At 34.8% G+C, this 17,658-nt stretch overlaps 1 protein-coding gene across 4 annotated transcripts in view; it reads left to right on the plus strand.

The window, feature by feature from the left end:
• LOC107042732 (glutamine--fructose-6-phosphate aminotransferase [isomerizing] 2) overlaps window positions 1-17,658 on the plus strand; it is a 38,529-nt gene that overhangs the window by 18,377 nt on the left and 2,494 nt on the right. The window contains exons 6-12 of one of the 4 annotated variants that reach the window (XM_015263899.1): window positions 765-906; window positions 2,293-2,316; window positions 2,623-2,643; window positions 6,970-7,136; window positions 10,841-11,080; window positions 12,908-13,351; window positions 14,481-14,765. In XM_015263899.1, coding sequence (XP_015119385.1) covers window positions 765-906; window positions 2,293-2,316; window positions 2,623-2,643; window positions 6,970-7,136; window positions 10,841-11,080; window positions 12,908-13,351; window positions 14,481-14,765 — 1,323 coding nt within the window. The remainder of the gene's footprint in view (window positions 1-764; window positions 907-2,292; window positions 2,317-2,622; window positions 2,644-6,969; window positions 7,137-10,840; window positions 11,081-12,907; window positions 13,352-14,480; window positions 14,766-17,658) is intronic. The other 3 variants (XM_015263900.1, XM_015263901.1, XM_015263902.1) reach the window with 3 other exon arrangements.

Below are 17,658 nucleotides of genomic sequence, written 5' to 3' on the forward strand. Positions count from 1 at the left end.
AATGTTTGGGAATATCTTTTTAATGTGGTCAACAACATATGATCCAAATATTGCGTCTTTATACCATTTTGAAATTTTCACCAAGTATACTTACTGCGGAAGTACCTTAATTGTGGGTGGCAATGTCTAGAAATGTCATGAAACGTGACGAAATGATGTTTTTAAAAAAATGTCTGTGTGGGTGTAGGTACTTGTGTGCACATGTGTGTTCGTATGTCCAGAACTGTCCCCATAATTCGAGAATTATTGAGGCAAAAATGCTGAAATTCTCGCTGCTAATTGGTACTACTGAGGCTCAAATTTATGCTAAATTTCAGCTCGATCGGTTGAGCGGTTCCTGAGATATAGCGATTCTTCGAAAATCGTTTTTTGCCGATATCTCCTGAACCATTCGACCGATTGTATTTTTTTTAAATAATCGTCATGATGATACCTATTTAATTGGATTGAAAAAAGACCATTACATCCTGAGCAATGTAGTTTTATTCTCGTTTTTTCATTTTTTCGCTGAAATTCCTTGCTCGCACGGTAACTTAAAAAGTAATCGAGACAGAAACCTGAAACTTGGTATGATTTTAGGTCTTATAATAACAAAGTTTGGGACTCTGGATGAACGAAATCGGATCAGTAGTTCAGTATCAGTATCAATGCATGAAAAAATACCCTCCAATAGCCCGTGACTTTTAAAACTCATAGTAGTCTCCCCTTAAAAAATAATCATAAAATACATTATCGTTTTAATAAGAATTTTTTTACGATTTTAGGAAGGTGCATTTGCCCTCTGCTTCAAGAGCAAGTTCTTCCCAGGTGAATGTGTCGCCACCAGGCGAGGATCTCCCCTCCTCGTTGGAATTAAAACAAAGACCCGTCTCTTCACCGATCACGTGCCCATTCTCTACGGAAAAGGTAAAAAATCAAATTTTTCATCATTAACAAAGCATTACCTCATTACCCATAATTACACTCTACAAATACGTATGAGGCCTGAGGAGTTCTAAAGGCGAGTAATGGATCTGGTTTAACCCTTTGTCTCATCCTAGATTAAGATTCTCGTGGGTGAACATGTGGTGGTGATCGAACGATATAGATAAATCAAATAGTCAGTGTTTCATTATTAAATTCTGAGCATGAATGCAACTCTGGACTAATACATTCCCTTCGAGGACTAATCCACTGCATGAATACCTGATTTAACGAAACCAATCAAAAATTTCGAGTAAAAAGAAATTTTGAAGCTTCTGCTGCATTTTTTTTTCATTTGAATTAAACAATTGCTAGAATTTTTCAAAAGGTAATTTTGACTTTACGAATTGTAGAAGCTTTTGCTTTATTGATTCATCGATTTTTTTTCAGTGGAGAAATTATTAAGGATATCCAAGTACTTTGGCTATTTTTTCTGCAGTGAAAAAAGTGCTTTTCTACTTTTGTAATCAAATGTCGGAGCTTTCATTTGAGCCCCATTGGACTTTAAGTTTCCGGACATTTTACCATGATTTTATTATTTAAACTTTGTAGGTCTGAATTTGAATATCAATATAGAAACCATTTTAATAATCTGAAAAAAATTAGAAAAACTAAGGAAAAATTTGAAAGTTCAATTTCAGAGGAAGATGAAATAATTTAACAATCGCAATTTTTGAAAATTACGAACATTTTCTATAACTAATTTTTTCTATAACTAATAAACATTCCATTTACCGCCATAAGAATTGTCTGTTTGAAATCGTAACAAATTTATTCACATTCAGAATTTTACTAGAAATCGATTTCATGCCTTAAAAAATAAGGTTTAAGAAAGTTTAAGCAATTTAAAATATTTATTTACAAGCAACGAATGTTTAAAAAAATAATAATTCTATACAAAACGTAATTTGAATGACTTTTCCAAATTTTTATCGCGTAATTTAACTGACAAATTTCATGCGAGAAAATGGTTGAATCTATAGTATGATCTGTACCAAACTGTAAAAGATACTTCGATATCCTTAACTGATTGATTCGCACTACATCTGAATTAATTCTCGAGAAATTCACGAAATTAATGAAGATGTTTCTTCAGTTCAATCGCTCTAATCAATTACTGATTCGTTCATTATTATATTTTAATTTATCTTTGTGAATAGTAGAGACTCAATTATTGCTACAAGCTGGAGCTTTTATTAAACGATTATTGTCGATGAACGTATCAATTTAATTTTTATATTGATGAAAAAAACCATTGGATACTACACGTATATTATTTTTTGCATGATCTCTCCCTCGGCCTCATTCTCCACCATCTGCCTGAAACAGATGATCTTCTACGTGAAACCAAAGGTATAAATATTAATAATTAACTGATATTGATGATCAATAGATTATCTTAAGTCTACTCTGGTTTTTGGGGTGAATCCAAAAATAATCAGTGATGTCTCGAATGATTATATCTTTCTCCTTCATTTCTTGAATCTCTCACCTGTTTATTGTAACACGCTAATGTCTCGCTTGTTTCATTCCTTGTTGAATTTTGTTCTCTCAGTGTGAAGATTATCCTTAGTTTATAGATAAGCTTTATGTGATGAATAATGAATGCGTTTTTTTTCGTCATCGTCCTGATATCAATCTACGTTTGATGATCCTCAGAGGGTGAAGCTACGACCCAAGGTACTGTTTTACATTTATAGGATTATATTTCAATTCAACTCTCTGGATATGGGGAGTGGAGTCTAATGGTAATGCTTGGGAATTATTGCTGTTGCTTTATTGCCTGAGTTTTTCTGTATTGACGCTTGATATCTATTTTCGTCGGTGTCTGCATCAATTGTGATTGTATGAGGTGAAGGGTAAGGAATTCACGTCTGAACTTTTAGAATTGAAATTAATCGATGAATTCGACATGAGAATTTTTGAATTTTCATTTCGAATTTTGAACTTGACTCCAAATTTTGGAAATGTTTACTTGTCCTTGTGTGTTAATTTTATCCTTGATGTCCGACATGAATTTGAGCCACTTAAAATCAGTTTTTGGTGAATATCGCTGGGTACAGTGGAGGTAAAGCAGCTATTCGGAGATATTTATCGAGAACTAAAATTTAAGTTGGATTAACTTGTCCTGTCTTATTTCTCAACCACTAATTTCAGATAGTTGTTTATTAATTGTGCAATTATTAACATAATGATGCAATTGAAGATGCACTCAACTCGCTGCGAAGTGAACTAATTTGTTTCGCAATAATCAATTAATATTGATAATATTATTATTGATATCAATACGCACTACATCTTGAGGAAATCCAAGTAGCTCTGATTACAGATTGACACGTTGAGAGGAATTTTTTGTCTCGTTTTTGTTATTTTGTTATTTGATTTACTAGCCTGATTCAACACCTATACCTGCAAAAGAAATTTACAAGTATTTAAATAAAATTGAAAATGAGATTTTTTTTATTTTCATTTAGAATTTTGAACTCGATCCCAAATTTTGAAAGTGTCCATTTATCCTTGTGTGCATTCTATCCTTGATTTCTGAGATGAATTTGATCCACCTGAAGATTACTTTTTAGTGAATATCGCCAGATACAATGAAGTTAACGTAACTATTCCAAGATATTTATCGAAAACTGAAGTTTAAGTTGAATTACCTTGTCCTGTATTATTTCTCAACCACTAATTTCAGATAGTTGTTTATTAATTGTGTAATTATTAACATAATGATGCAATTGAAGATGCACTCAACTCGCTGCGAAGTGAACTAATTTGTTTCGCAATAATCAATTAATATTGATAATATTATTATTGATATCAATACGCACTACATCTTGAGGAAATCCAAGTAGCTCTGATTACAGATTGACACGTTGAGCGGAATTTTTTGTCTCGTTTTTGTTATTTTGTTATTTGATTTACTAGCCTGATTCAACACCTATACCTGCAAAAGAAATTTACAAGTATTTGAATAAAATTGAAAATGAGATTTTTTTTATTTCCATTCATAATTTTGAACTCGATTCCAAATTTGTGCATTTTATCCTTGATTTCTGAGATGAATTTGATCCACTTCAAGATTAATTTTTGGTGAATATCGCCGGATTCCATGAAGTTAACGCAACCGTTCCAAGATATTTATCAAAAACTCAAGTTTAAGTTGAATTAACTTGTCCTGTCTTATTTCTCAACCACTAATTTCAGATAATTCTTTATTAATTGTGCAATTATTAACATAACGATGCAATTGAAGACGCACTTAACTCGCAGAGAATCTGTTTCGCAATAATCAATTAATATTGGTAATATTATTATTAATGTCAGTACGTATTACCTTTTGAGGAAATCCAAGTAGCTCCGAACATACACTGACACTTCAAAGCAATATTTTCCTTGTTTTTGATCGATTTTTTAATCTCTCACGTACGGCGTCCATATAACGCGGCTTGTCTCAACGACCGTGAGACTTGCGGCGCGTCATCTGCGTTATTCAATGAGCCATAAGTGGAAAACAGTTGAACGAAAAAAATTGAAATAAAATGCATTGGCCTAAGAACTGTTTTTTTTCCCATAATTTCCTCATTTTTGACACCAGTTTCAATGTTTGCCGACAATTGGTTGTCGAGATCTTCGAACATGTTATATTTATTTATAACAAACAAATTATTCAACAAATCAAAATTTAACTTCTGCCATCCGATAGAAGGGCCATTAGAGTATTTTCAGGAACAATTTCAAAATTTTTGGGGGAAATTTTGTCAATAAACGAGATGATTGAATATGATTGAATCCGTTCGATGTAAAATGGAATTTTTATTTTACTTTGTATCTGCGGGTTTAAAGAAGCATTTGCTGCGCATTTTCATCATCCACGGAGGTAATGAGGGTTGTGAAATGGCTCAGTTTTACCCGTCATTATTTTCTGTCTCGCAATGCCAGCCAACCTATAGGACATCTCTACGGTGTGAGTGAAACACTGAAAAAACCAGCTTACTACTACGCATGGTCTGTGGTTTTCCCGCGCAATTCTGTCGAAATACGCAGAATCCTATTCTGTGAAGATCATTCCAATAGTTTCGACGCACACTGTTCAAAAATTTTCCACTGAAATTTCAAGGAATTTTGTCATTTAAAATTCAGAATTTCATGGAAAAATCTGTGGGAACTGTAAACTTGAGTTTAATTATTCTGGGAAAATTAATCTGCAAATTATTTTGGGAAAAATCTAGCAAATTTAGAGAAATCTCTCCTTGAATTTCCGGCAAATTCAAGGGAATTTGGCAATGAATATTCATTTTCATTTGAATATCCATGTAAATTGTGGAATTTCTGTCTTTCTGCCGCTAAAAAATTGCGCGTTTACATGAATTTTCAGAGAAACTTGAAATTCCATTGACATTTTCCCCTTAAATCGAATTCATTTGGTCTTTTTCCGGAAAATTCAGTCACATTTTTTTAACCGTGTACAGTAACATCTGTCAGGCAGAATACTGGCTGCTCCAAGAAGAACTATTCTCATGGGAGCGCAGGTGTGGGGCATTGGTGGGAAAATATTCCTTGTGCGAATTTAATTTTTCGAACGTTATCCCATGTTAGAGTTTGCTGTATTTCCGCATGAGATGCAATTGCAAAATCCACGGAAAATCGTGATGTGTACAATAGAAAAGTGCAACTCACTTGGATTTCCTTAAAATCGATATTAATCATTAATAAATATTATATTTTGATACGAGCGCGTAATAGTATATTTCGATACGAGTGAGACGGAATTTTCACGAGTGTGCGGTTGACCGCCTGAGGCGAAGCCGAGGGCTGCCAATCACACGAGCTGAAAATTCCCGTGTCACATGTGTCGAATAATATTTTTTGACAGTGATGCCACGTTCAGCGAGTGGCTGAACTGTACCTTTTTCGTTTACATGTAAAAGAGAAAACTTTTCGCTTATTTTTTATTTACGAGTAAATGAAAAGGCACTTTTCGGCACGAGGGGAACGTAGCGGCAGTGTCAAAATAGTATATTATGTCATTAGGCGATAAAAGTATTATCTGGCGAATGTGGATTTATAATCCTCGCCTTCGGCTCGGATTATAATCACATTCGCCAAATAATGCTTTTATCGCCGTGTGATATACGCTATTTTATGTCGTTGGGCCCGAAAACCGCGCTCTAACCGAGCGAAGCGAGGTTAGAATCGCGGTTTATCGGGCCTAATGACATAAAAGTGTTTTTTGATCCATTGGTGGTGTATAGAAGGCGAGTGCTACCTTCCCAGGGCTCAAAGAACATTTTCATCACGCTGAGCGAAAAAGTAACTCTTTACTCTTAACGCGAAGCGTGCCTAAAACGTCCCTTTTCCACACATCGTGATGAAAAATATCGTTCGATACTCATGGGAATAGTATATTTCGCGTCGAAAACCCCTGTGGCACCAGACGCGAACGATATTTTTCCGTAGTGACTTTCACTTTTGCCAGTCCGGGGAAGGGTCAATACCAATTCCCTGAGTGGGAAACGTAAAGATCAGTGCGGAAAACGTATTTTTTGCACTCGCCTTCGGCTTGTGCTATAAATCTCCCACGAGCCAAAAAACACTTTTCCGCACTCGTATCGAAATATATTATTTCTCACGAGTGCCAGACCATATTTTTCATCACAATGTATAGGACACGCTCTGCGTGCGCAAAATTCCACTTTATGCACAAGTGATGAAATTGTATATTTCGATATGAGTGCGGAAAAGTGTTTTTTGGCTCGTGGGAGGTTTATAGCGCTCGCCAAAGAAAAGCATCACCCTCCCAAAGGTTATGAAACACTGTTCCCACGAGTGTCAAACCGTATTTTTCATCGCAATTTGTAGAAAGGCACTTTACGCACAAGTGATGAAATAACTGTAAATATAGAGTAAGAATGCACCCCCGGGGCTGGTGGCTGCAAACCAGTGGATGACAGCTGCCTCAGTATTAAAATTGTTTTATGATAGTGATGATAACGATTATTTTATCAGTTGGAACAGATCACAGGCCTCATGGGAGGACCGCTGAGGTACCAGTGATCTCGAGAAGCGATTCAACCGCCGAATTTCAACCCCTCGTGGCTGAAGAGGTCGAGTATTTCTTTGCATCTGATGCTAGTGCTGTCATTGAACACACGGATCGGGTCATCTTCCTCGAGGTAAAATTAAAAATTAAAAGTTATAAACTCAAATCTAAAATTTAAAAAATTAATTCCCACTTAGTGGGATCCAAATGTGAATCTAATTGGATTTTCTAATAGGAGTATTTCGTGAATTTTTAAAATTTTTTTATTCGATTATTTATGTCGAATTATGTCTGCATCTTATTAGTTTTTGTCGATGCTACTGGAAAATTCCGCAGATTGTTTGGACATTTAAAAAAATTTTTTTCTTTGTTTGGATTTAACGTCACATCAACAGCTAGGTTATTAGTTATGTAGGTTACGATGTTATGACAGTATTTCAAGCGAATGATCGGAATGCAATCACACACGATGGTGAGAATCAACTGTAGTCAGTTAGGTTCTCGAGACACGTGGAAACTGTAGGTTGTTTGTGCATGATTCGAACATGATTAATTCTATTTCTCTCCATATTTTAACATTTTATTTCAAATATTTACATTGGTGTTCTTACATTATATAGACCACTCGGGCATAAACTTCGTTTTCATCGAATGTGAATACATACAATACGAATGTGAAACTTCACATTCGTCGAAAACGAAATTTGTGCCCTTGTACTCTAATGTACTATTGACTAAATCAAATAATCTAGAAAAAATTTCACTGGTGCCAGGTTTCGAACCCAGGACCTCTGGCTTTATAGGTGGACACCTTACCGACTCGGCCATACACTCGGCTTTTTATTTTTTGCATATTCTCTCGGGTTTTTACGATTTTCCCCTGATCCCACCCCCAACCCCCAACTCCCTGTACCTCATTCGCCGATGGGCGAGGGAAAACCTCACTTGAGGAGAAACCTGCCCAGGTACAGTCGTCTCTTTTACGAGACTCCCATTTGACAATGAAACTGTGAGATTAAGAGTGTAAGAAAATTTGACGACGTAGCCGAGAAGTCCATTTTTTTTAAATAGAAATTCTATAGAAATCCAATGGAATTTTCTACACCGACAGAAATGTTCAGGGTGCCTATTCTCGAGTTTGAGGTGGACGAATTTGTGAACGGAAGTGGCTCCGTTCACGTATCGCGTTGGAGAACGCAAGTTTTCGTCCTAAATCCACACGTGAATCAATTTCGTTGACGGATGTCGTTTTCGATTCGTACGTGAGGATACTCGTATGAGGATACTTAACCTCTTCTGGAGAACGAAAAATTAAACATTAATTGTTTAAATTTATTTATTATAGTTCAATTCTTTGTTTTACAATAAGTTGAAAAATGGATAATTTGCGGAGATACGCTACATCTATTACGATGTACTCCAAATGCAGAGTATCATGACGTGTGAAGTTCGCGACTTGGAAATCAGTGTGCGAATTGAAAATGACCTCTGTGAATGAAGTTAATTTACATGCGAATTCGTATTCGTTCACGGAAACTTTCGTTCCCCACCGAAATGCGTGAACGGAGCCACTTCCGTTCACAAATCCGTTCACCTCAAACTCGAGAATAGACTCCAGTAAAAATTACGGAACTCACAGTTCGTTCACCGATTACGAAATCGACTCAGGAAATTTAAGTGACGGTATCGTAATTTTTCACACGAGATTCAGGTAAAAATTACGGAACGCTCCGAAAAAATTCCGTGATTTTAGGTAAAAATTACGGAAGAGTTCCGTAAAATTTCCTACAACCATATTGCGCTCCGGAATTACGGAAAAGATACGTAATTTTTATTGAATATTTCTCTCCGTATAGTGAACTCACCAGATTTTTCTGTAATTGTTTTCGTGCATGGCATCAACGATAACGTTTTCTTTCAACATTTTAACAAGTAAACAGACAAGAAAATGATTATACCCCATCCTGCCGATAATTAACCGCTTCATTCTCGTCACTGGAGCGGAAGTGGCGCTTCGTAGTGGGTCAATTCCGAAGTGTAGGAAGATGTGCCGTCATTATCCCCTATTCAGTCCGAAACGATCTATTTCTTTATTTAAAAAATTCATGGGATATCCGTATTCCAAAACCAAATCCAGAACTAAAGTCTGAAGATTTATTCATATAAAAATTGAATATAAAATCGAAATTCGTGAATTTGGTATTCAATTTTTTAATGATGGTTTATTCACCTCGGGAAATTATCATTCAGTTATCCAACAGAATGTCTTGTGTACTTTCTCCTACAATAGGAAATTTGCATGAAGCTCAATTCTTTCCAATTTCCCTATTCACACATTCCTCATAACATATAGATAGCTAAACGGCGAAAATTGTGGAGAAATATTGCCTAGATTTCTTATGATAATTAATTGAAAATCAGTCGTTTTCGAAGCCAATTTTTCGGTCATGACGTCACGAAGACGGTCAGGTAATTGGTCAATTGGTCGAAAATGAAGAGAGTGGGGAGGTGTCGTCCTCCATTGGCCGAGGCGCACCTCAAGATTGGGTTAGGTCGGCCCGAGCCATTCTGTGATTGGTCCAGCACTCGACCGTCTGTGTGACGTCACTAGCGATTTCAAAGCGTTTGAAATCTTCAACTTTTAACAATTAATTATTAATTAATGAGCAATAACGAACGTTTGTGAATGAAAAATGAATTATTCAGGTCCCAACTTGAGATTAGAAAATTGAAAAAAATTCATGCAAGTTCCCTATTACTCATCATCTGAATAATTGAATATCCAACATTTACCATTTCTCTCTGCAAATCTAAATCTAATAAAATCAGTCAATTAATGGTGTCAGTGGTATGGGCCATAACGCTGTCTTCGCATTTATTTTTGGCACGGACAAACGGTTTTCCAGTGAAGATACATTATTCAGTGATTATGTATCACATACAGAGATTCGTTACAGTAATTCTCATTTTCTCAATTCTTTTTGTTCAACAAAATATGATGCATTGAAATAGAGGCGCCCAGTGCATGATAACGTTGATAGAAATTCCTGTTTCAAACTTGTTGTTTGGGATGTTTCTCGCTTCAGTCACGTCATTTAGACGATTTCACATCCAACATTTACCATTTCCCTATGGAAATTCAAATCTAATTAAATCAGTCAGTTGATGGTGTCATTGTTATGGATCATACCGCTGTCTTCATGGATCGGCATCAGACATTAATTTAGTAATATTATGAGAAGTTGTACCTTATAATAATTAAGGTGTATTTATTTTAATTGAAAATCGAAAAATAATATAATTATTGGTAATTTAAATTTCTCATTGACTATTGAGTAAATATTTCTAAATTTCATAAAGAGATTTTCGATTAGCCACATAATCCTCTACCTTTCGATCTCAATTATTGATCGTAAAAATATTTCGAAATTTGAATATTTAATTGATGATTAATTTAATAATTAAAAAATTGACGAGTAATATTAACAATTGATTTCTTTAAAATTTAACTTTAACTAAAATTTATGATTATGCTCATGTCTGGCTGTTGTTGCTTTTATTTTCGGTACTGACAATATGTTTTTCAGTGAAGATACATTATTCAGTGATTCTGTATCATATACAGGGTGATTCGATACAGTATTTCTCATTTTCTCAAATTTTTTTGTTCAACAAGATATGATGCATTGAAGTAAAGTCGCCCAATGCATGAGAACATTGATAGAAGTTGTTATTTTCTTGCTAATGAGTAATAAACGAACGAATTTCCTGCTTTGGGGATAAGTTTCTCGATCCAGTGCATCTATTAACGATTGTTTCGGTGGTGGTTAATTTCAGGATGATGATGTAGCCGCTGTAAAGTCAGGCACCCTGAGCATCCACCGTCTGCGTAGATGCATGGACGACCCACATGGGCGTGAAATCACGATTCTTAAAATGGAAATCCAGCAGATCATGAAGGGAAATTATCAGTACTTCATGCAGAAAGAGATCTTCGAGCAGCCGGAGTCGGTGGTTAATACTATGAGGGGTCGACTCAACTTCGAAAATAATTCGGTTACTCTTGGTGGAATTACTGTGAGTAAACATGGTTCAATTGCATATATGCAAATTGAGTGGAATTATTTTACCAAAAATTACGTTTTTGGGATTTTTTCGTGCAAATAACGTCAGATTTTAGTAGATTGAAATGGTATCCGGTCTGAATGTTACGGTAAAAAATATTACGCCATAATATTACGGTAAATAATATTACGATCCAAATTGTTATGGGGTCTAATTATTATTGGAATAGTATATTGTGTTACTAGTGCGTAAAATTCCACTTTTTCATACGCACGTGTAACACATCCTATTTTTTGTGGTACCTGCCGAGTTCACTTTTCGAAACGGTAGTGGGGGTAATGTTGTTGTTTTTGTGCACGAGTGCGTAAAGTTCAAGAGCGTACGGAAAACAACCGCTTTACGCACACTAATCCGTTTCGAAAAGTGCACTTTTGAGGCAGGTATTACAAAAATAATATTACAACGTTTTTACCGACGTCGGTGTTATTATTCATTATTATTTTCCGTTATTTATAGCGGTTCTTTTGTTTCACAAATTCGTAATTTGTTGAATAAAAAACCTTTGTGTAATAGTAGTTTTGCGCCTTTTTGGCTGAGGATGAAGTGAAGAGGCATGGTAATTATTTCAAGGCACCCGTGTCGAGCATTCCGATATAACTAACTTTTGTTGAAGAATCTTCGATTTTGTGTGTGAATGTTTGAGGTAATTTTATTCTGTTTTGGTGGATTAATATAATCGTACCAACTCATACACCTGTTGAGTAATCGATGGTAACTGACCTCGGGTCATATTTTTTGGTGTTGGGCTATTATTGTATCGATTTGATTTTCGGGGAATTCCTAATCGAGCAGATAAAGGTTTGTCTTTGATTCCATACCTTTATGTACGGTAATATTACGGTTCAATAATTTTTTGTCCCGTAATAATTTTCTGCGTAATATTTTTATGTCATTAGGCCCGATAAACCGCGATTCTAACCTCGCTTTGCTCGGTTAGATCGCGGTTTTCGGGCCCAATGACATAAAATATCATATGTCACTCGGCGATGAAAGTATTATCTGGCGAATGTGAAGGCGCATTCGCCAGATAATACTTTCATCGCCTGATGACATAATATATTATTACCGTAATATAATGGTTCCGTAATATTTAGACCTGCAACCGATTGAAATTAATCAAGATTGGTGGAATAGGACTGGACGGAATGTAATTAATGAAATTGACGTTAATTGTTAATTAACCACAATTAATTGATCAATTAATTCATTTTATTTTATTTATTGCGGCATTACTTATGCAGGGGTATTACTTATCCTGCTATGTCTCTCTATATTATAAAAATCGAAAATAACCCTCGTGACCCTTATTTTGACCCTCGTGACCAATAGTTTCTGACTTTTGGTTTTTGATCACCATGTCCCTTATTTGGACCCTTACTCTGACCCTTGTGACCCTTAATCTGATCCCTGTTACACTTTTGGCCCTTGTTATCCTTATTTGGCCTCTTAATCTGACCCTTGTAACCCTTAATCTGACCCTTGTGGATCTTATTTGGACCCTTAATCTAACCCTTGTAAACCTTATTCTGACCCTCGTGACCTTTATGCGGACCCTTGTGGCTTTCATTTTGACCCTCATGACCGTTATTTTGACTCTTGTGGCCCTTGTGACCTTTAATTTCAGTGTTGTAATTTCGAGTATCAAATTTTTATCACCAGAAGTTGATTTGGATTTTTACAATATAGAGAGATATCTCTATTTGCCCAGTTCAACTCCGGAAAGCGAATGAAATTCATATCGAATTGATTTCCATGACATTTTTCATCGTGAACTTTCAGGATTACATCCCCGAAATAAAGAGATGTCGTCGCCTGATGTTGATCGGCTGTGGTACGAGTTACCACTCGGCAGTAGCTACACGCCAGCTTCTTGAAGAACTGACAGAACTTCCGGTTATGGTTGAACTCGCCTCCGACTTTCTCGATAGGAACACCCCGGTCTTCAGGGACGATGTCTGCTTCTTCATTTCCCAGTCTGGGGAGACAGCTGACACTCTCATGGCGCTCAGATATTGCAAGGGACGTGGGGCACTCATCGTGGGTATCACCAATACTGTGGGCAGCAGCATCTGTCGAGAGTCACACTGCGGTGTGCATATCAATGCTGGACCGGAAATCGGAGTTGCCAGCACTAAAGCGTACACTTCACAGTTTATTGCGCTGGTCATGTTTGCGTTGGTCATGAGCGAGGACAGGATTTCACTTCGTCCAAGACGTCTTGAGGTAATCATTCCATTTATTTTGATTTTTTAAATTGGAATTACTTTTACTAAATTTTTTTCATGTTTAATTTTGAAATTAACTCGTTAAATTAAAAGTGGATCTCTTGAGTGAATTCAATTTTTTGATGGCACTAGAATCCTAACGATTTATATTTTTGGAATGTAAATTCTTTTGGATTTAGATTTATTATTTCTATTTTTTATTTCAAATTCAGTTGCGAAGCAGTAGAACGATTCAAGTCGATTTAGTCCTCAGCTGAGTTTTTGAGGAATATTTACGAATCTAAGGGAGTTAGCGAAATTTTTGTAATTAGCTTTTTTGTGAAGCGAATTGAGGACTACTAAAAAGGTCACGACAAAAATTTTGCTTAAATTTCGAAATCTCCCTTAGATTTTGAGATACTCATTGAAAACCGGCCAATAGTCAAAATTGACTTCAACCGTTTTACCGCTTCGGTGCTGAATTATAATGAAAAAAATTAAAATAGCGTTTTTCGATCGATTAATTTTTTAAAAATAAAAATAGAATATTTCTAGTAAATAATATTTTTGAAAGTGAAATTGATTCGAATTTAGTTTTGCTAATTTTTATTTGAAATGACATTTTTCAATGCAAGTAGAATTCTTTGATTACTCAATTTTTTCATGAGAATAGAATGTTTTAATTCAATTTGAATTTTGAAATTGTAATTACTACGAATCAAATTAAGTTTTTTAGAGAAATTGTTGATGGGAGGAAAGAGTTCAATCAATTTTTACGTAATTTTTTGAAAATATCTGTAACAAAGGAGTTTAGAGAGAAATTAAAAGAAATTTTTTGTAGCTAATAAAATTTTTGACAAAAAATATATTTGACATTTTTCTCTAAACTCTTTTCCTTTGAAGACATATTTGCAAACTAAACTAATTTCTCTTCTAAATTCCACTATTTCGAATTTGTCAAGTACAAAATCAATCCTTCTTTCATTTTTCCATATAACTTTCCATGAAAAAGAAAATTTGTTCAATTTGTTGGATATACTTCAAAGAAAAATACCAACAACTGAATGAATTAATCCGGGATTGAAGTGATAATTCAATAATTGACGAGTAAAATCACTGAAAAAATCGATTGTAATTTTATGGCGCAGATTATTGAAGGATTAAAGAACCTGGATAATCAAATCCGCGAAGTTCTGAAGCTGGATGATAAAGTGAAGGAACTAGCCAAGTCCCTGTACCAGAATAAATCCCTCTTAATTATGGGGAGAGGTTACAACTTTGCCACTTGCATGGAGGGGGCTCTCAAAGTTAAGGAGTTGACTTATATGCACAGCGAGGGGATCATGGCTGGTGAATTGAAACATGGGCCACTGGCACTCGTCGACGATTCTATGCCGATCATCATGATTGTTATGAGGGATCCAGTGTATACGGTGAGTCAAGAAAGTTGAAACTTTAATTTTAAAGTTTGAAGTCACGTTCTCAACTCTTAACTTCAGAATTTTTGTTAAAAAATAACTTCACCAAACTTTTCGCATCGTTTCAACTCATTTGGAACTTCCAGCATTCGAGTTTCTGGAGGAGAAAATTAGATGAAGGGTAAATTGATTGGGAATAATCGGTCAATTTAACAGCTGAAGTTGAGGTCATTCGATACTTAAGAAGATTTGGAGAACAAAGTTGAAAAATTATTTTCAAAATTTCAATTAATCAGTTAATAAATTTTTATGAAGATAATTTTTTGGAATTGTGAAATTTTCAATTAACATGACTTCTTCACGATTTTCGCCTTGTTTCAACTCATTTGGAAAACAAAACAATAAAAAAAATCATTTTCAATGTTTCAATTAATTAATTAATTAATTTTTACGAAGATGATCTTTTGTAATTGTGAAAATTCAATAATTTACTTGGGGAAATGTATTTTGAAACCTCAGTCGTGAAGCATTTTAATTAAAATAAGCTCTTCGAGATTTTCACGCTGTTTTAATTCACTCGGAACTGTCAACATTCGAATTTCTGGAAGAGAAAATTAATAGAAGCGTAAATTGATGGGGAATAATCGGTCAATTTAACAGCTAAACTCGAGGTGATTCGATACTTAAGAAGATTTGGAGAACAAAGTTAAAAAATTATTTTCCAAATTTCAATTAATCAGTTAATAAATTTTTATGAATATAATTTTTTGGAATTGTGAAAATTTTAATTAACATGACTTCCTCACGATTTTCGCATTGTTTCAACTCATTTGGAAAACAAAACAATAAAAAAAATCATTTTCCATATTTCAATTAATCAATTAGTAAATTTTTATGAAGATGATCTTTTGTACTTGTGAAAATTCAATAATTTACTTGGAGAAATGTATTTTGAAACTTCAGTCGTGAAGCATTTTAATTAAAATAAGCTCTTCGAGATTTTCGCGCTGTTTTAATTCACTCGGAACTTTCAACATGCGAATTTCTGGAGAAGAAAATTAATTGAAGCGTAAATTGATGAGGAATACTCGGTCAATTTAACAGCTAAACTCGAGGTGATTAGATACTTGAGAAGATTTAGAGAACAAAGTTAAAAAATTATTTTCAACATTTTAATTAATCAGTTAATAAATTTTTATAAAGATAATTTTTTGTAATAGTAAAGATTGAATAATTTATCTAGAGAAATACATTTTGAAACTTCAGTCGTGAAAATTTTTAATTAAAATAATTTCTCCAAGGTTTTCGCATTGTTTCAACTCATTCGGAACTTTCAATATTCGAGTTTCTGGAGGAGCAAATTAATTGAAGGGTAAATTGATGGACTAATCGTTCAATTTAGCAACTAAACTCAAGACGATCCCATATTCAGAAAAATTTGGAAAATAAAATGGTTGAAAAATCATTTTCAAAATTTCAATTAATCAGTTAGTAGATTTTCATGAAGATATTTTTCTGTAATTATGAAAATCCAATAATCTATTTAGAGAAATGCATTTTAAAACTTCGGTCGTGAAGGATTTCGATTAATCCTACATTGGTCGCCATATCAGGGAAACCCCGCCGCACGTCGTTTTTCATTAATTACAGTTAACTGGCTAACCGGAAAAGCAAAAAAAAAATTACTTTATCAATTGAATTGTAAAGAATTATAGTAGTTTTTAGAACAACATATTTCTCAAAACTCCTACAGAAAGCAAATTATTTTAAATAGATGAATTATTTTTTCCCATGTTAAATGAAATTGCCCATCACGCGACGTTGCCGGAAACTCGCTAAACGCGCCCGGTGTAGAGTGAATTCGACAACGCTAGAGCCTAACTAACACGGCGGGGAATCCCCGCGGAGGTGACCAGTCACAGGGTCGCGTTTGGTGACCAGACTAGGGTTAAAAAGCTTTTCGAAGGTTTTTAATCGTGGGATTTTATTGACACAATTTAATCAGGAGAGTTTGGAGAATAATCGGCCAATTTAGCAATTGAGCTCAAGATGATCCAATATTTAAGATGATGTGGAAGATAATACAACATAAAAATTATGAGAATTTAAATTGATCAACTAATGAGTTTGTATGGCAATCATTTTCTCAAATTGTGAAAATATAGTCATTTATTTATAGAAATAAGGGAGAGTGGGGCAAAATAAAACAGCGGGGTACAATGAAACAGTCGAAAAATGACTGTTTGACGCAATTCAAGCAAAAACATTTTTTTTTGTTAAATTTTTTTCATGTGCCTTTCCTCATGTGCGAAAGGTTCCGAGTTCAAAACCCGGCTGGGTAGAATGGTGAGATCTAACCATTTAAAGTCTTGATCATCATCGTAGCATGCCCTAACCGGGTCGAAACGATGTAAAATAACGATAAAAAAATTTTTTTTTTTTCATCAACTTTTTTTATTATTGGGAGTACTAACGATATAGTATATTTCGTCACTAGACGTGACGAACAGTATTTTTTGTTATGACGGCCGTAGGCAGAGATTCACGGACGCGGAGCGGAGCGGAGCGTGAAGCGCTGCCTCACGGCCGGAATGACAAAAATAATTTTCTATTCGTCTTATAATTCAGTTGATTAAAGTAGGCCGGCTACACTTTTCATTTTTCATTCGATTGAAATTCAGCATCACATTTTCGTTTTTCCCCCTCTGGATTTCCCCCTGGCCCTTCCTCTGGACTTTGGATTTTGATGTTTCATTTTGTTTTCAATTAATCGATTGTCAAAATTTTCCCCTGCCAAAACTTCTCACTTCATCCTTCACTTCATTCTTCTCTTTTTCATTCAGTAGAATGAAAAATTATTATTCTTATCAGCACTCTCAAGAATAGGAAAAAGTTGATAAATAAAAGT

The sequence above is a fragment of the Diachasma alloeum genome, unplaced genomic scaffold (genome assembly GCF_001412515.2).
Source record: "Diachasma alloeum isolate Michigan unplaced genomic scaffold, Dall2.0 Dall_scaffold_00513, whole genome shotgun sequence".
NCBI classification, from domain to species: domain Eukaryota; kingdom Metazoa; phylum Arthropoda; class Insecta; order Hymenoptera; family Braconidae; genus Diachasma; species Diachasma alloeum.